Below are 21,261 nucleotides of genomic sequence, written 5' to 3'. Positions count from 1 at the left end.
TTTGTTAAGTGATTTAACACACATCTAGAAGCTAAAGGGGCAGATCTACTGCTGTAGTAACCCTCTGCAAGTCATTTTCAGATCTGTAATTTACTTGGTAGATGTGACCCAAGGGCAGTAACTTGTTGGCATCAACGTACATTTGATAGGTATTTATGTTCTTGGGATGCCTTGTGAACTGGGTTGAAGAAGAATTTTTCTGCTGTAATTTAATACTTAAGATCAGCTCTAACTCTGAACACAGACAGGAAATATATCCGGGAAACCTCAAGGGTGAAGTTAAATTTTTAAATTTGCATTAGTAGTCAGATTGTTAAAATTTCTTCATAGCATGAAGATATATTGTCATTATTTCAAAGAAAGGCACCAAACAATGACAAGGAAGTTATATTGGACATAGGAAAGTGTTAAAGATGATGTATGCAGATCTTAGAGTTGCATGAGGGCCATGCTAGGAATTCTCTATGGAGGGTATGTTTGTGGATGTGGATGCTATAAAGGACAAGTATACTATGGAGCTAATTTACTGGTGAATTTTTTTAGCAGGAATAACAGCCATTGTCAAAATTTAGTTATTAGGTTTCAATCCCAGGTTGTGACTTCCTCTCAGCTAAGAGAAAATTGAATATTATGGCTTCGTCCATCTAGTGATGTGAACAGATTGACAGCAAAGAAGGCTGAAGAACTTGGATTTATTTTTCATCTTAATCTTTGTCTTCTAATACATAAGAGACTAGATTGTAGAAAGGGGGTTAATAGGACGAGTGTTGTGGTGCAGGAGTTATTTGACTTGGACATGCCCTTAAATGCAACCTCTCACCTTAATGTCGTAGAAAACAACAATAACCCAAGCTTCTACTGGTGGAACATTTCATCAAGGTTTTATTTTTCTTTATGTCCAATATTCCTGTTCCCATAAACCATTAATTATGTGGAACTTCAACATCAATCGGATGATGAAAATGAAGACATCAATTTATTGGATAATAAATAGAGGGATTCGTGATATATAGAGTAACGGGATACCCAATTGTACGTATTCTTTACCTATGATGTGCAGATATTAATGGAAATACAAGCTACTAAATTCTATACCTAGATCATTAATATCTTTTACTATGCTCCATGATTTTTATTTTGCATATATATATTTATATATATGTCTTTTATCTATGCCATATCTGGCAGTATCACATCCAAAATGTTCTTAAAATTTTTGTGTTTCCTTCTACATGCACCCACATCAGTTCCTGTTTCCTTATACATATCCAGGTAATTTCAGTGGAAGTGCAGTACAAAATGCTTAGTTCCTATATATGATGTCCTAATATTAATGGAAAGCTATATATATATATATATATATGAATATTCCAAAGTAAAATTTCATGAGGAGAAAGTTGAAACCCAAAGGATGCTTTTGCACATTCATGTGTGGCATCCCTGGTAAGCCTGTTGGCATAGAGCAGTGTACATTGCCTAGGGGGATTGGAACTGGGCACCTGCTGGCACAGAACTAGCCTGATTCTCAGCAACATTGGTGACAACCAGCTGAACAGACCCACAAGGCTTTCCTTTTATATACATACTTGTGGTTTATATGTGCCATACCTGGCTGTATTTCATCCAAAATGTTCCAAAAAGTTGATGTAGTCACACTGGTTCATGTATCCCTACCCATATCAAGATAACTTGGGTGGAAGCCCAATACCAAATGTTTGGTTCACTCGCAGAAAAAGATTATTTCCTCAGTTTTTCTGCATTCGGCTTTTATAAAGAAACATATGCAGATTAAAAGAGGAATTACTTAATTCATTCGCTTTTATATTTCAACTAAAATATCTGTGATAGCTGTTTAAGATTAATGCGTGCAAAATACTCTTTGGTACACCCGACTTTATTTCTTGTGTGCTATAATAATAATGCACATGACTTTCGAATGCATGTCTTCTCCATATTATTTATTGTCTTGGTTATCTTATAAAAATATCTTATCCCATTATGTTCTTTTGCCACAGGCATTTGTTGATGCCGTTCTTGATTTGGCTTCCCATTTTCTCACACGTCTGCGGCGCTATGCAAGCTTTTGTCGTACATTAGCTACTCATGTTGGAACATCAACGAACCCAGGAAGCAATCGCAATATGGGTGCAAGTCCAACTTCTGGAGGGGCTTCTCCGTCTCCTGGCCAAGGTTATTTTAAGCAATGGATATCTGTTGATTTCCCTTACAAAACAGATATAGTTTCTATTGACATTTGTCATCATCTGATTTAAGTGTCCTCCCTCTGTTTTGTTCTTTGTTATGGATTAATGCCTAAAGCACCTAAGATCTAGATTGTTGTGGTCTTTAATACTGCAGTATCACTCATCCTGAACTTAAATGAATTTTTATTAGAGGAATGGAAAATTCTTTTCTTTCATTAAAGATGCATTAATGTTTTCTATTAGACAGTTTGATTTTGGAAGATTTAGAAATTGGTGTGTGATAGTAACCTCTGCTTGTGCTATTTGTCTCAGGAGGTCCAGGTGGAACAACAAGTAACCCTGGAAATATACAAATGCAAGCATGGGTCCAAGGTGCCATTGCCAAGATTAGCGGTAATACAGAAGGAAGTCCAACCACAACACCGAGTTCATTAAATGGGCATGCTCCTATGCTGACACTTAGTGTAAATACAGCAACATTTCCAGGAACACCTGCTGTGAGACTAATTGGAGATTGCCATTTCCTTCATAGGTTATGCCAATTGTTATTATTCTGTTTGATTTTCCGCAGAAGGCAGTTGCCCCGTTTCATTAATACAGTACAAAGGAACCCTGATGTGCAGTCAGGCAAGCCACAGACAGGTTTCGGAGGGAAAAGCTTTGAAGAATTAAATCAAGCTGCTTCTAGGCCCTCTTCTGCACCTTCAGTTGTTAAAAATGAAGAGGTACAAGGTGTCAGGACTGGACAACAGATTCCTGGGTTCAAAGGACTAGATGAAAATTCTAGTGGTCGGACTATGCGCTTAGGGAATGGAAATGCTGGTCAAGGTTACACAGCAGAAGAGGTTTGGCTCTCATTTAACATGTTTTTCTTTAGCTGATGCAGAGATATTATTGATTGTTGATTACTCATACAATAAAAGCTTTAATGGTCAAATTAGCCTTTCGATCAGTCATAAATTGCTGAATTTTCAGTTCCTTAATTGTTTCACCAATATATTTTTGGAGCCAATATGTGACATGAACCTAGTTCCTGTTCTCCAATCTGCAGCAGTTCGTTTCTTTCTTTTTATTATATTTCAAGATTTCTAGGGTCTGAGGTCTTGTGCCATATCACATTGGGATTTGTTAATCTCTAGATTTAGATTTGTGGGTTTGGGGTGTGGGGAAAATGTATATTTAACAATAGAAAGAGGAAAGATACAAAAACTTGCCCATTTGAAGAAATAATGGATCAAAATAATATGTAGATTAACAAACCTGAATACAAACATTTGCACATTCATTTAACTTGGATTACTCAAAATGTTGACAATTATAAAGGTAACAAGGGAACTGATGGAACAAAATCTCACCGAAATAGCCTTCTCACAAGTGCACTAGAGAGAGATAGAACACATGTGCTAGAGAGAGAGCAAAACCGAAGCAGAAGTGTGCTGAAAACGGAAATGCACAAGTGCATTCAAGAGAAAATGGCAAAATGCCAATTGCAAGAGAAAAACACCAAATATAAGTGTCCTTAGGCTTATCAGACTGTCTTTTAGAAGATCACGAAGATCAATGATTAGATGATACAAATGAGGCATCCTGCCAGGAGGGGGTTATGAAACAAAATCTCACCCAAAGAAACTGCTCACAAATGCACTAGAGATAGAGTACAAAAGCCAAGCAGAAGAGTGCTGAAAACAGAAATGCAGAGGTGCATGCAAGAGAAAATGACAATCATAAGAGAAGAACACCAAATTTAAGCGCTCTTAGGTTTATCACACTGTCTTTTAGGAGATCATGAAGATCACAGATGAGATGATACAAATGAAGCATCCTGCCAAGGGGGTCTATGGGCCCACATAACAAAGTCACACTTCCTGAGAGGGTTATTGAGCCTGTTATTACTTCAAACCATCTGGTACAAAGTAGTAATCAGATCATTGTCGTTAAAATCTAGTTCCTCTATGCTTTCAGCTAGTCCCTGCTAGCCACAGGATGGACTTCCTGAATGGTCTGAGATGACATGATAAACTCGAACCTGCAAAACCACTCTCATATCTGCAAAAACAACAAGCTGGAAATTATATTTATTCCTGTTAAACAGGCACACAACAAGCATAAAAGTACAAATGTACAAATGTCAAAAAATAACCTTTAAACCTTGTTTTCCTTGTAAAGCTGTGGTTTGTACCTTAAATTTGCAATATTGACCTACAGATCTGTGTATTACTGCTGTAAAATGTAAATAAAATGAATGACCTATCTGCAAGTATTACTGCTGTAAAATAATAAGAAATTAATAAAATGAATGACCTCTTTTAAATGGACTGGAGTTTTAATCTCATGGTTATGAAATTAGAAAATAAGAAAATTGTACAAGTAGATGCTAATAATCTAAGTTGCACAACTCAGAATAGTCCTTAACACATAAACTAACACTTCCAAAATAATAGATTCGCTGTGAAAAGTATTTCACCTTTATAAACAAAGCTGCAAATACAATTTCTAGAGATCCAAGCTACACACACAAAGAAACTGAAGGGGGTTAGATCCTTCCCAACTGCTTTACCTCTGCGTTAAACCACATGACAATGAAAGCTTCCATGGAAGTGATCTCCAATCTGTTACCAAGCATGCACTTATTCATTCATTAGCCGAACAGAATACAGATGAGTAAGAAGAATCAAGGAAAACCACGATCAACCTCTCATCATCACGCTTTCCATCTTTTTTATAGATGAGAATGGGAATGTAAAATGGATAGCTACCCAGAATAGAATCAGTGAAAGAGACATGAATAGCACCAAGAAGGCTCCCTCATGCAAACAAGAATAGAGCTATTGCGAGAAAGTGTAATGTCCAATCCATATCCTCCAAGGCTAGTGCACTGCTCCATAGATTGTGTCGAAACATGAGAATCCATGTGTGTGAGTTTCTCTAAGTTAAGTGCACCTCTCTTGAATATTCTTATAACACACATGGTAAAGCTGAGAATAGAACACATGCAGCTCCTTCACAAGTGTGGCCTACTCTCTGAAAATGGCTCCAAAATAGCACTAAAAGGCTCCCTTTAGAATGCACACTAGTGTTGGAGATATGAGGATAAGATGGGGTCTAAAATAGAACACATAGTGTTCCTTATATTAAGTGCATCCTCACTCCATGAATAAAGCTCACATTCCAAGATATGATTTACTGAAATAGCAAAATCAATCTTCCTCTAGAGTGCAATTTAGTCTCTCATGGATAGAAGGATATGAAAAGAGTCGAATATAGAAAGAATAACTATTCTAAAGTAGAAATCTCTTTATGAGGTCCATTTGGGCACATCAACCCAAGGCGACAATTTTAGATAATGCAATCATTAGAAATCTTCTAGAAGCTTCCTTAATGGAGTGCTCCCCTTCTTAAGCTAAAATAGCATGTGCATGGTTCTGCTTCAATGAAATTGAAGTCCATTGATAATAAACATGACTGAACTACACTGAACTTGAACCAAGTCATTGAATCAGCAAGGACATCAAATATTACTATGCTCCTATGTGGTGTGTCAGCTGCTAAAAATAGTAGTGAACTCCGAAAACATAGGCACCGAAGAAAATTGAAGGTTCACCTCATAATCCAAATATGGACACCATCATTGACAACTCTCATGCGTGGCTGCATAGAACATTACCTGCTAAAAATAGGAATTTACTAAAAATAGTAAAGTTTCCAACTGAGCATGGGATATCAAAATATTATGCATGGGAACAATTACTATAAATAACATGTCTAGAAATAAAGTTTAAACATTGCTAAAAGTAGCAACATTTTTCATGTCATTGAAAATAAGCTTACTTGACATGTTTGCCTCCAAAAAACAAGACTGCTCCCTATTTCCCTATCTGAGTTCGTAGCTCGACCTTCTAAAAATATTAGTTCTAAACTTCTATGAAATATCTTGCCTGTTTTTTATTTTTTTAAATTTTAATTAATTAATGTTTTATAAATTTTTAAACTGGATGGAGAATTTTTGGAGAATCAGAAACTTCGAAAGATCAGCTGCCACTATTACACCAGATACAACTATTTCATAAATGGCACAAACGGGCCAGTTACAACATGTTTCTAGAGACTTGAACCCATGCAGCTGGGGAAACAAATTGTTCACCAAGCCACTCGAGTTAAGATCCCTTGACGAAATATCTTGCATGTTAGTGAAAATTGTCCCAGTAGTTTGCATGATCACAAGGAAAAAATTATGTTGTTGAATCTGCCATACAAACTCCTTAGCACCACATGCTAAAACTAATAGCCTCCCAAAACATCTTGCATGTCACCAAAAATGTCTCAACTGATTCATACAATATTAAGAAACATGGATATATCATCAAATATTGCGTGCAAGCTTTGGAAGCTGTAACCGAAAACTTGCTAGAAATGGCTCTATCATGTACTGTCCCCTAGAAACATTATCTTTGAAACACGATCCCTGTAATGCAAATTGGAAACCTAGAAAATGAAATCCAACAACTCTAGTGTAAAAGTTCATGTCCATAGAATTCATTGAGAATGTGCCCATGAATTGTTCCTATTTAGTATTCAATGATCAAAGATGGAATAAGAAAGAATCAAACTTGATCTTGAATGTGTTCACCCAAGTTACTAGGATTCAGACACAGATCCAATAAATTTTTGAAAATCCAGGATCCAGATATGATGGGGAAATGACAGATACAAACAATAAAACTAATTTTTTTATTATATATATATATATATCTATCTATATATATATATATATATATATATATATATATATATATATTTATTTTTTGTTTCAGGGGGTCTAAAATCCCAATGTTGTACTTCCAAATCCCCGTCCATGTATCTCAGTATCCAATGTCATGTGACTTAGCTGCCATGTAATCAGTACTAAGTAGAATTATCTGTGATGGCCTGCACAACATGCTACACATCTATATCCCAAATGAACTCACGCAACAAGTACATAACAATGTGCCATCTTTAACATGGCAGATGCACCAGCATATTTAATACATATTGTCCTTCAGGGGCAATTAATTAAGAAGTTAATGGGGGTCCTACCATTCCCAGCTGTCCAATCATTAGACATCACTATGATCTAGTGGCTTCCCACAATTTTTTTAACTCCTCCAATCTAGTTTTATTAACTGCATATCCTTTTTTGAAGGATTGCCCCCTCAAGTCATCAAAAGTAGGGTTCTTCTAGGCTTAGTCCAATAATAACATCCCACATTCCTTGTAGACGAAATGCTTGCAGACCAGATTGTTCTTAGCAATGCTACAGGGTGTGTTACTCCATAAGAAACGCCTCCCATAATTCTATGCATTTCTTCCTTTTTTGTTTTATTATAACTGAATGGGTGAAGGTTGTTGCACATCCCCTCGATGTGGTGTAGTTCTTGTTGGTTTTCCAATTACAACTTCAAGCTGCAAAACTTCTTTTTCTTCTTTCTTATACTTACCTTCTTCAAGAGATGCAAAATTTTTTCACTGAACTTCTAGGGAGACTTTTGGACATGGTGTTGGAAATCGGAAGTTTTTTCAATTTTATTTTTAGATTTCCATTACATGATAATTACTTGTACTTGTGAATTTGATAGTGTTGGACACCTAATCCTAAAGGGTTAGCGTGGAAGTTGAATGGACAAAGCAGTCCAAGAGACCTTGGGATTTGAATCCCAAGAGTCACCTATTGTACTATAAATGTGTATCTTATGTTAATAAAAATATGCACTCACTGATTTATCTTTCCTATTGTTTTCCTATCCATGTGTGCTTAACATGGTATCAGAGCCATGATGTGTGGCCTGTGTAGTTTTGTGCAACTGGTCTGAGCATTGGCCTTTGTCATTCTGACTTGAGCAGTGTTCTCAATGCCTCTGTCCTCTGAAGGATTAATTTGGTGAATGATTACTTGGTCTAGAGGGGAAGGCAGAAGAATGCCTCTGTTGAATCGACATACCATCGCTACGTGCCTGAAACTTCTTGCAACGACCTCAAATGTTCAACACCCGGCAGCTCCTCTAACTCGTAGCAGAAAGAAACGTCTAGCTGTCTGAGCTCCGTCAGCAGCGCCAGCACCAAGCCCGGTATGCGTTTCAGTTTCACACAGTTACATGCCTTCAACCATTCCAACGACCTCAAATGTTCAACACCCCGCAGCTCCTCTGCGCTGCTCTGACATGGTATAATATAATATGCTGTAGTAAACGTTGTGGTGTCAGTGTACGTTTCCTGAAGCCTGCCCCATATAGATGGTGTCAGTATACGTTTTATTCTTTCTGAATAATCAGCCCTCCAACCGTTATGCTCGGTGATATCGCTGGTGTCCGCCATCACCATCGTAGCCACCAGCAATTCCATCCTATAGGTTAGACCAGAGAGGTCTGCATTTGGTGTTTAACATTGCATATGCTCAGTGATATTTTCTCTGGAATGTACGTGCTGGCGCTGCATCGTCTCTCATCGAGTCCAACCCTTGGCATGATCGTGTTGTTCAAGCAGCAATAACTGGGGGAGCCATTGCAACCGTTGCTTAGTTTTTGCATATAGGTGATGAAGTGAATCGACCTCAACCTGGAGCCAACTATGTCGCAAAGTTTCTGGAGGCCACAGTAACCTGTCGAAAGTCACAAACATAGAACGTGGTACATAAAACGGCTATGGTAAAGGCTGAGAGGCCATCTCCATGATCACTATCTGATTTTTTGTCAAAAGTACTGTGTCTGGCCGCCGCCACCATTAGAATTGCCTATGAATCGCCTTCTGAACAACACTGTTTCCAGAATGAAGTGGCACAGTATAAGGGCTGTCATATTGCCCCGTTTTCAGCAATCTTTCGGATTCTGGTGAATCGTAATCATTGAAATTGCCAAATTTGCCCCATTTTCAACAATCCTCCCGAGTTCTATGAATTCAAAATCACTGAAGTTGCTAATTGGTTGCTTAAATCGTCACTGAAGTTGCTAATATGGTCACTGAGATCATGATTTCTGATTTCGCCTATATGGGTTGATTTAAAAACCATTTCATATTCCCAAGATTGCAGTTTTGGGTTACATAGGTTTTCATAGGTGGATTTTTATAGATTAACTTTTATGGGTGGATTGTCCTGCTTTCGTTTTGGAATGCTTCGGAAAGGGGTAGACTGAATGCGCCTTTTCCCATGTCAGTTGGGGAAACTGGGGCGGTTTTAAAATCATTGAAATCACTAAATTTGTTGGGGAAGTCGTGATTTCGAATTGAGTGGGCGAATTGAGTGGCCCTTTTCCCATTGTCAATTGGTGAAACGGGGATGTTATTGTAAGTGTTTGAATTTTATGCAAAATGGTGTTATTTCTATTAAGTCAAGTCTGTATACTGATGTTCTTTCTGAATATTCAAGAAAGGGGTAGATTGAGTGGCTCTGTACTCTGTCAACCTCACTGTTGAACTGCGGCCCTGCGTTCAGTTTTACAACTTTTTACTGCTTACTTCACTTTCGGACAATCTTTTGAAGAGAAACCCTGGCAAATCCTGGTGAATATATTTTGATGCACCCAGAACTATGTGAGATTTCTTCTGAAGTTGAAACACTTATTAGGCTAAGTTAATACGTATGTGCATTTAGAAGTTGGAGACAGATTTATAAAGAGTTTTCAGCGGATTTTCTATGTGAAACTAGAGGGACGAATTCTCCATTAATTACAGGTTCAAATCTTCTACAAATCAAGAGGGCCGCGCTAGTTTATTCAAGGCCAAAATATTTTGTCAACAAAGTTGTTCATCTACTCTCATTCACTCAGGTTGAAGACTGAACCATTTCGTGCATTTTAGAGATTAATGTGCCCTGGGAAGAGGCTGAATTTTTCAGAACCAAATTCTTAAGAACCAAAATTTCTTTCAAAAATTCTCCAGCAACTTGCATCCTTGCTGATACATATTTCAGAGTATTCATAATGGAGAAACAAATATTTTATTTGTTGTAGCCTTTGAGTCTCATTGTTTGGGAATGCGATTTGGAAAATAATTGTAGAGTTAAAATCTTGCTTTTGGTTCATTCCTCAAGAAATAATATCACTTGATTGTTGTAGTTTTCTTGGAGAGCAAATTTTGAGAATACCTTGCAGTGACATTGGTTCATAGCTGTGAACAAATTTTAAAGTATAAGTTTAACATTGGAGAAAATGGCCAGAATCAATGAAGTATTAGAGTTCCTCAGAACTCTAATATTGTCTACTACTCATGATGCTTTAAAAATCAGCAAAGTTTCTCTCACAGACATTCAGGTCTGTCTACAAAATGCACAGGAGAATATTGAGTTTTTGCAGCTTGAAACAAAGCTACAGCAGGAAGAATTACAGCAGTGGAGTCATCATTCTGAACCTGTTTCTGTTCAGAACAATGAAACAGACTCCCATGAACAGCAAGTCAATAATGTTACAGTTCATTCAGATAAAGCAGCAAAGTTACATGCAGATGCAGAGGTTCAGTCTGCACTTCCCAAGCCCATCATCAGACCTTGGGAACAGCTTGTCCACAACAAGCACAGAACTGGTCTTGGATATGACAAGGACTTGTCCTTTCATATTCCAGACTATGCCAAGCCCATTCAGTTTCAGAGTGCTGGATTCATTTATGACAGTTCACCTGCTCCTCATGACAGTTCACCTCCAGCTGTTCCAGACTCTGCCCCTCTTCCACAGCAACAACAACAACAACAACAGATCGTTAAATGCCAACACTGTGATCGAGTTGGCCATTTGAAAGATCACTGTTTTGATCTTCATCCATGTAGGCACTGTCATAAAACCAGCCATTCTTCAAACAGATGCTTCAAAAACAAACGTCCTGCAAGAACAAAGATTCATCTTGGATGGATCGCTTCTTGGCAATGGGCATCAACAGCCAAGAAGATATTCCAAACACATGTCAGAACTTGTTCCAGAGTATTAAACAGTCTTGCAGTTGAGTTTTCTCCATCTTCTCACCTTGTACCTGACAGGGGGGAAATGATGGTCATCTACAAGCTTCAAAGTCACATCAAGCGAGCCTGAGCCACAACCTGCCACACCAGTTTCAGAGTTGTAGCCAGAGACAAAGATGCCCGTGAACAGATTGAGAACACTTCCTCTTGCAGAAGACACCAGCTTCTTGCCAGTTTTGGAAGAGTTCCAGGAATTGCATTAAGCATTCCAGAGTTGTTGGTTATCCTTAAACCATCACAGGTTGAGACTTCCCTTTTCAGGTTGAAGTTTTACCTTTTATGCGGGGTGAGACCTCCCTTTTATGGTTGAAGGTTTCCCTCTTTAAAACAATAGGATCACTTCCTCTAGCAGAAAACTTTAGTTTCTTGCCAGTTTTGGAAGAGTTCCGGGAACTGCACTAAGCGTTCTAGTGTTGGTGGTCATCCTTAAACCACCGCCCTTTTTTACCAACATTTCATAGAGCACACTCAGCCTAGTGCTGCCATGCATTTTTTGCACATTTTGTATTACAACTCTCTTCTTGGACTCATACATAACCCTTCGGATTAAGGGGGGGAATGTTGGACATCTAATCCTAAAGGGTTAGCGTGGAAGTTGAATGGACAAAGCAGTCCAAGACACCTTGGGATTTGAATCCCAAGAGTCACCTATTGTACTATAAATGTGTATCTTATGTTAATAAAAATATGCACTCACTGATTTATCTTTCCTATTGTTTTCCTATCCATGTGTGCTTAACAGATAGCATTATTATTATTATGTTTTCTTTCTTCATCAAGCCATTACCATAAAGACCGTAGACAATAGAACACAAGATATAGGCTCAAAGCCAAGGCAAAAATTCCTTCTATGGGAAAACCCAAAATATCTCCTCTTATAGAATTAGATCAAATGAGATATCCAAGACCAATAACCACAAAAATTCCTCTTCTAAATGCCAAGCCAAAACTTCCTTCCTTCCAACAAATTCACTAGCAAGAAACCAACAAAAGATGTACCAAGGCAGATCTTCTTCGAGACTTCAGCATTCTTGATCTCCTTCGTTTTCTCTGCGATATTTCAGATCAAAACCATCCAAGTGTGTGTGTGTCCAAAATCAAATGACTCCATGCACCCTCTATTTATACAATTCAGAAGGGTGTGAACAATCATGTCCATTGGGGCAAGGCTGACTTGACATGTAGGTCGACTTGGCATGTAGAGGGGTTTCTATCCCAAAATTTACATTTAAAAATTTCTTTTTCTTTTTCTTTTACAATAGGTCCAAAATAGGACTTCGACTGTTCGACTCAAAAACCTAGAAACACGAACAACGTGCTTATCTAGAAAGAAATAATAATAATATTTTTTTCTCTTTTCTTTTGCTTTTTACATAAAATACATAATGGTACAAATTATGAAGACCAAAACTAGTTATATTTTCCAACACTCCCTCTTAACTAGGAAGGTATTCATTATTTGCACACTTGGTACATGGATACTCTCAAACTAAAATATTCTCATAAGAAGAGTCAGATTGGTAAGCCATCTTTAAGCATTAACATCATATCAACATAACCATCATTGTCAACATAGAAAGGCCTTGACTAACAAGCTCTATCTCTCCATAAGATCAGATCACAATGTTGGGAGGCTTTACGTGGGACACCACACTACCTGTCAAGGCACATACTCTATCCAAATGTTCACAAGGCATGTCCTTCTAGGACTATTCTTGTCTTGGATTCCAAATCCTCAAAGAATATCGGTCCTCTTCGACCACTCTTGTCTTGGATACCCTGTCCAATCCTCAAAGAGTGTCGGTCCATGAGACCACTTCCCTATCTTGGATTCCAAATCCTTAAGGAGTACCAGTCTCAGATGCTTACCCAATCCTTCGGGCCCCATTCTCTCTCCATGGCCTTCACTAGAAGTATGATTGTTAGTCTTGGCCTAGTGCATGACACATGCTGCAGAGAACTATGCTCATCATGACTTCCTCTCAGCCAAGGAGGATATACTCATCCCCCCCTCGCCCCCCCACACAAAGGGAATATATCCAACCTCCCTCTCAACTAGGGAGATGTGTCCAACATCAACTACTTGTTCTTCCGTGGAGATCATGGTAGTAGCTATAGGGGCTCCTCCTTTATCATCATATCATATGTGAACTTCGACCTTTCTAAACATCATGGAGCCATCCTCTTTCATAGCTTATCATTAAGACAAGGTACATACCATCACTTTCCATATCATCAATCATCAACTGTATCTAGTCAGTGTAGAGCTTAGTCATAGCTCCCATGGAACATTAGGAAAGTGATCTTCATTGTACGAACTTGAAATTTAGGTTATCTCTTCACACTGCTACCTTTCAATCTCGAGATGATGCAAACATCTTGACTACATGATTGCCAAAACCATATAGTTGAACTTGCCTCAACTGTCATCATGTATTCCTACAATATCCTTCTAGGTAGAAAAACAATATGTTAACCAAATAACCAATAAAAATTATCATTAACATCAGAGTTAACTTATCATGATGGCCTTCTCATAAAATCATCAGTTTACTTGAGTTCTTCAAGATCAACATCCTTTAGCATGACCCATCTCCACATGAATCTTTCTTCATGCTTTCATTTTAACCAGAGTGCCCATGGATTGAACTTGATTACCGAGTTATAATATCTTTCTTGGAGTTCTTATTGTTAATTCCCTTTCTTGCTTCCGAAGATTATTCTTGATGTTGATCAAACTTTTTATATTTATGCCATGCAATCTTATGAGAGAGTCTAGATCTCTTTCCATACCAAAGCATGTCACATTTCTTCTTTCAGATATCATTCATCCATAGGGAAAGCTTACCGAGCACATTTTGTATTCAAGTTTTTCTGCAAGATTCTTATAGATATGAACCTCTCTCTGAAGAGTTACTTACAATATGCATACTTTGCTTTTCATACAATCATCTAGCCATCCTTGGATGAGCTTGCTTCTTGTACTTGGAACATTGACCATCTGCATTCCTTCATCCTTCAAGAGTATTGTTTCCATACTAGATGGAATATATACTAGTCATAATGCTACTACAAAGAATCTTCCAAAATGATGATCCTTATAGGATATTTATAATCCCTCTTTGTAAAATTACTCCCTCTAACATGATGTTAGAAAATGCTAGGATGAATATGCAATATGCTTCAATTTTCTTAATTTTTGTGAGCTAGATGATTTTGTCCAAAGCAACTTTACAATGTCATGCTTCATCTTCATATCATCAATGTGTTCCTATGAACTCATCTTGTCCATCAGGGTTCTTATAGTTCCCTCTCTCCATCATGCTTATCATTTTACGGAGTTATTATCAAGCACAAGTCTTTCTTTGTGCATCTTGCTTCCATTACTATGTACCTACAATTTTAGTCGACAAGTACAACCAAGAAAAATATACAATGACAAGAACATGATGCCAATTTTGTCAATCTAGGGTTTCTATGGATTCTTAGAGGCTATACTTATAGGGTTCTTAAATACAAACCCTAAATTCCATGATTTAACCCTTATTAGGGTTTTTACTTTCAACAGAAACATCAACCCTAGGGTTTTAACCTAGGTTCCTTTCAACTATAACCCTTGGGATGGTTTTATCACAAACCCTAGATTCTTCTTGCAAACCCTAGATATCAAGAGCTAGAGTTTCTAAGAGGGAACAAATAGTAAGGTTTCCTTTTCTAGGGTTTCTCAATTCAAGGCTCATCTAGGGTTTACAAACCCTAGATATCAAGAAAACTTCCAAACAAACCCTAGCCTTAAAGATGCAAAGACCTCTTGGTTCCAAGACCTGAATACATGGAATGCTTATCATACCGCCAACTATATGTCTCTATGATTATACAGACCCGTTAAGTTTCAAAAGATCATAATGACTTAAATATCTTGACATATGAAATGCATACAAAAGAAATTGCATATATACCTTTACCATACCTTTATCTCTGCAAGGATCTAATCCTTCCTTACTTGTCAAGGGCCAATTATTCTTCAACAAAGATGTTCCATGGTTCTGAAGGTTCTATTCTTTTCAACAATGTGACTCAACCGCTTCCATATTTTAGAGATGCTTCATCACGTTATAGTCATTATTGAACATTGTCAATTATCTCTTGATTGTCACATGAGTGTTATTGCTATATTATAGTCTCATCTGATTACGAGTACATCTTGCTGTCATGGATGCCATTATTGTATGTGCCATTGTTAATTTTAGTTAACAATGGTATGTTCTATGCTTAGCACAATTCCTTCAATGTTCTTTTAGCAGCCCAATGACAATTTCCAATTTAGTTTTCCAATAGCAATCACATTAACCATAAATCACATTGATAGTAATTGTAAATAGAACATGAATAACAAAATGCAGAAGACAAACAAAGACAAGAGGACACCAGACTTGGCAGATGCCAGGAAAAACCCCAAGATGGGGAAAACCCTTTGATCAATTCTTCTTATTACTATATCAAATATTTAGCAGAGAGAGTACAATAAAGTCAATATTGACTTGCCAAATCATAGTCAAAACAACCCTGTCAAATCTACAGTCAACAACAGGAAAACTTAGCCCTAACCAGAAAGTCAATGCTAGTCAATGCAACAACAAATAGTCGTTTATGCAGCTCAGTCAAACCCAGTCAAACTTGGCCTTCTTTGTTGGTCAAAGTTAGCCCAAAATAGTTATGAAAATTGTGGTCAAACTTGGTCAAACTCTGCAGTCAGACATGCGATTGATCTGTAGTCAAGTCAACAAAATGCCTTGGTTCCTGTGCCTGCGTCTTGCCAAAAACGAAATTCTGACCCAAAATTTGCACTCAAATGTGGTCAAAACACCCCTAGTCAATGCTGGTCAAACCTGCAACAGACTCTGAAATTTCAGCCTTGTAATTCTTCTTGCAGTTTGTCCTTCTGTTGCCACACTTGTGAGGAAAAGAGATGCCTAATAAGCTATACGAATCAATCAGATGAAGAGAGAGAAGAATGTGTGAGATGAGATAATGCCAAATAAGGTTTGAGGTCTCTTATATTTATACAAGTCGTTGGGGCTCAAGTGACACTTCCATTGGGCTAAATGAACCTACATGATGATGAGGCCGACCTTGACAATTTGCACATGTGTAGGCCTGACCTCAAACTTGTTTCCCTTTTCGAAATTTGATGATCTTTAGGTCGATTTTGGTCCTCTCGAAAAGAAGAATTCAATGCAATCATCATCTCCATCAAATGAGCTATCCAAAGTGGAATTTGGACCTCGTTGCTAATTTTAACACTCCCTCTCAACTAGGGAGAATTCCACTTGCTAATCCTTCCATCATCATGCCATCTTGTCATCATGTACTGTCGCTGCATCTTCATCTCAACTCTATTGAACAGTGATGTAATAATGAAGAAGAATCAATCGAGAGTGAGTCACAAGACCTTGCCACTTTCCACTGACCGAAGTCAGTCTAGGGGTAGAACCATAATCACACTTGATCCCATATCAAGTTGTTGAACACCATGGATCCTAGACATAGGGAGTACAACAATACACAAAACATCCATCTGTAGTGCTATGGTCCCTATCCACTTTTCCCAACTCATTGGCCAGATGAGAAGTACTTCACATGAGTCCCAGACTACATGAGTAGGATGTATGTTGGGGCATCTGCAAGAGAAGGTGAACTATTCATGCTTCTCATATGCCATAGGAGGAGGTGAACTAGTCATTCTTCTCATATGCCATAGGAGAAGGTGAACTACTCATCTTATGCATATATCATCAATCGTAGGGGAAGGTGAACCACTCATCCTACACACATGTCAACCATCATGGGGTATCACATGGGAGGGTAAACCACTCACCCTGCACACAACGCACCTATAGGGGAAGGTGAACCACTCACCCTATGGTCACTCATAGCTCCAAGAAGTACCCCAAGCCCCCAGGAACTCCCAGAGCTCAATGTTCAACTCAAGTGGGACCCTCATGGGAGGGTCCTTCTATGACTCCAAGTCTCTCTCGGAAAGCTAAGAATTTGACTTTCCCCAAGGGTTTTATGAGGATGTCTGCAACCTACTCATTAGTATTGATGTGTTGGAGCCTTATTGCTCCCCATTGTACCATATCCTGGATAAAGTGGTACTTGATATCAATGTGCTTGGTGCGGTTGTGGAACATAGGATTCTCTGAAAGGCAAATTCCATTCTGGTTATCGCAATAGATCACGTTGGTACCCAACACGAGTTCAAATGGCTCACTGAAGAGCTTCCTCAACCATATAGCTTCACAACAGGCCATACTAGCTATAATGTATTCGACCTCGATGGTGCTTAGAGCAACCGATTTCTGCTTCTTGCTCATCCAAGAAATCGAAGCAGACCCTAATGAGAAGCAACATCCATACATGCTCTTTCAATCCACCAAATTGCCAACCCAATCAACATTAGAATATCCATGTGGCCTCAAATTCCCAATAATGTATTTTAGCCCATAGATGATTGTGCCACGAAGATACCTCAAGAGATTCTTAGCAACGATCCAATGTATGTGATGAGGTTCAAACGTAAACTGACTTAGAGTATTCACAACAAAGCATATGTCTGGTCGGGAGTTTACCAAGAACACTAGGGCCCCCACAAGTTGTCCATACTCGGAAGGGTTTGCCAATTACGGCCCAACAACACTTCCACATAACTCCTTGAAGTTGAGTTCCATCGTAGTAGACACTGACTTGCAATCCACCATCCCACATCTCTCGAGCAACTTCACAATGTCTTTTCCTTGAGAAAGGAAAATCTCACCTGGCTTTTGCCAGACCTCCAGGCCTAGGAAGTAATGCATTAGTCCTAGGTCCTTCATCTCGAAGTTGAAAGTCAATTACCTCTTTGCATTGATAAATGAGAGGGTCAACACCTGTCAAAAAGAGCTCATCAACATAAAGGACCAAAATGAGAGGCATGTCCTTTTCAACCTTGAAGTATAAGTTTAGATTAGCATAAATCCTAAATCTGAGCTTCATAAGATAGCTATCAATCCTCTCATACCAAACCCCAGGGGCTTGCTTCAACCCATAGAGGGCTTTCTTCAACCTGCAAGTGTGTCCTTCAATCTTGTACATCGAACTTTTGAGGTTGTTCCAAGTGAGCCATGCAAGAAAGCAATCTTAACATCCATTTGATGTATGCTCCATCCTTGAGTGGCAACCAGAGCAATAATAGATCGGATAGTGTTATATCAGGCAATCGGTGCAAATATTTCATCATAGTCCACCCGTTCCTTTTGAATGAAGCCTTGAGCAACGAGCTTGACCTTATATTTTTCATCACTTCCATCATCTCCATGTTTAATTTTGTGAAGCCATTTTGAGGTGACCACGAACTTGTCCTTAGGTCTAGGCACCACGTCCCAAACATCATTCTTTATGATCAATTCATATTCCTCATTCATCGCATCCTTCCATACTTGGTGCTTTACAACTTCTTTGAATGTGCATGGTTCAACATGAACACCATGACACACTTTGATAGCATCCAAGTACCTTTGATACCTGTTCGGCGTCTTACTTTTAAGAAATGTCCCTCTTGGAGCAGTATGTCTTTCAACATCTTCAAGAGTATCCTTGAGCCATAAAGGTCATTTCCTTGAGGTAGAGGGATCACCAGTAGGGGGATCAATAAGATCCATTGGACCATCAACATCAGGCATAGGCTCATCCGTTAGAGGTTTATCTTGTTTTTCGGCAACGTCATCATCGTCCTTCCTTGGAATAGGGAGATCTCTAGCTTTCCCAAGGGAAATATCTTCATCAAAGGTGACATCACGACTTACTTCCACATCGCTTTGACCAGGCACATAGATTCTATATTCCTTTGAATTTTCATTGTAGCCGACGAATATTCCTTTCTTCCCATAAGCTTCCAAATTATTCATTTTCTCTTTAGGCACGTGAAAATACACAAGACACCCAAATATTCTAAAATGAGAAATATCAGGTTTCTTACCAGTGAAGACTTCCTCAGGTGTCTTGAAATCCGAGGCTTGATGCGGGCTCTTGTTTTGAACATATATGACAGTGTTGGCAGCTTCTCCCCATAAGAACTTTGGTAGGCCTTGATCATGGAGCATGGCACAGGTGGCTTCCATGGTTGCTCGATTCTTCCTTTTAGCAATGCCATTCTGCTCGGGAGTTTATGGGACAATTGTCTCCCTCTTAATGCTAACCTCCCTACAAAAGTCATTGAGTTCATTTGATTCATATTTGGTTCCATTGTCGGTCCTCAATATCTTGATCTTCTTTTTTGTTTGATTTTCTACCAATGCTTTGAAAAACCGGGACCATTTGAACACTTCATTTTTTCTTCTCAAGAAATAGATCCATGTTTTGCGAGAGTAGTCATCGACAAAGATTGCATAATATGAGTATTCCCTAATGATGTTACGGGCAACATACCAGATAGGTCAGAATGGACCAATTGAAGAATATCAGTTGTGTTGCTTTCACTCGAAGGGAATGGTCCCTTAGTGTGTTTCCTAGTTGCACAACCTTGACAAACACCTTCATGATTCATGTAGAACTCGGGCATACTTGTGACCATCTTCCTTACCCCAAGTAAGGCTTTGTAATGTAAGTGGGAAAATCTTCGGTGCCATAGCTCAAATTGAAGAGAAGTATTGCTTGCCAAAGCTCCCAAAAAACTTCTTCCAACTTGATATAGATCGTCAACAATAAATCCAAGAGTAAATGCATCTTTAGGGTTTCTTTGCCAAATAAATCACTTTCCATCAACAAATGCTACCTTGAATCCTTTATCTTCCATCACAAAAAGAGACACTAGGTTCTTCTTCAAATTGAGCACGTACAATACTTCTTGAAGATAAATTGTTTGACCTTGATTCAAGTGAAGAGTGGCATTACCTATTGCTTTCACAGGGTAGGTGGCATTATCTCCAAGTATTATCTTCAAATTAATCTTCTTTTCAACCAAATTTGAAAGGGCCTCCTTGTATCTAGTGAAGTGCATTGAAGCTCCACTATCAATTAACCAATGATCCAACGTATCCGAAGAGGAGGTAGTAGATAGAGCGGAAATAAGATAAAACTCATCTTGTTTTTCTACAACATTACTTTAATCATACTTGACATTTCTTGTCCTCTAAGTCGACCATTTCCATTTCAAGCAGCGGGAGCATTCCTCTTTCTTTTGTTGTTGAATGGGAACCTGTTGTTCCTTTGATTGCCATTGCCTTTGAAATTGTTGTGGTTGTTAATGTTATCGTCCCTTTGAGTATTCTTCTTGTGAGGACACTCTCTAGCATAGTGGATGAACCTGTTGCAATTGTAGCACCTACCTTGAATCCCTTCTTGAATCCTTGACCCTCTCTCCTTGGACCACCATTATTCTTCCTTTTTGCATGAACGAAGAAGGCAATAGGTTCATTTCCATTGGAGGGCTTATCTCTCTCCATCATCCTTGTCTCCTCTTGAGTGCATCTAGCCAATAACTCATCAAAACTAGGTATCCTTTCATTGTTGAGAATAGTGGTGACAAATACATCCCAAGGTCTTGAAAGACTTCCAAGTGTAATGAGAGTGAGCTCCCTGTCAGCAATAACTTCTCCACTAGATAGTAGGTCATTCTTGATTTGAGTTATTCTCATAAAGTAGGATTGGATAGACTCCCCTTTATCCATTTTGATGCCTTCAACTTGTTTTTGAGAAAGAGAATTTGATTTGCATTGTTCACTTTGAACATCCCAACCAACTTATCATACATCTCCTTAGATGTTCCTAAATTAGAAATATAGGCAACCAAATTCTTTTGAATGGAGTCAATGATAATTTTCTTAGCTTTGACCTCACCTTTATTATACTTCGTCTTAGCAACAACTGGTGCATTTGAAGGAGGCTCCACCACTTTTCCCTACACATAGTCCAATGCTTCATGCTCCTCCAAAGACAGGTCCAAAGTCATCTTCCATGCATGGTAGTCAGATTTATCATTGAGCTTATCCTCAATCTTGAAGTAAGATGTAGAAGCCATTGAAACTTGTCCAATAGATC

The 21,261-nt window shown here is 38.5% G+C and overlaps 1 protein-coding gene across 1 annotated transcript in view; it reads left to right on the top strand.

The window, feature by feature from the left end:
* Positions 1-21,261, top strand: part of SFR6 (sensitive to freezing 6) — a 325,720-nt gene that overhangs the window by 292,303 nt on the left and 12,156 nt on the right. Inside the window, 2 exon segments of the mRNA XM_089445794.1 lie at positions 2,016-2,190; positions 2,517-3,049. Coding sequence (XP_089301920.1) covers positions 2,016-2,190; positions 2,517-3,049 — 708 coding nt within the window.

This window comes from Pinus tabuliformis, chromosome 9 (assembly GCF_031772625.1).
Source record: "Pinus tabuliformis cultivar Carrire ecotype Pingquan chromosome 9, CPIR1, whole genome shotgun sequence".
Classification (NCBI taxonomy): Eukaryota; Viridiplantae; Streptophyta; class Pinopsida; order Pinales; family Pinaceae; genus Pinus; species Pinus tabuliformis.
The sequence above is the reverse complement of the archived record's forward strand: the minus strand, read 5'-3'. Positions and strand labels throughout refer to the sequence as shown.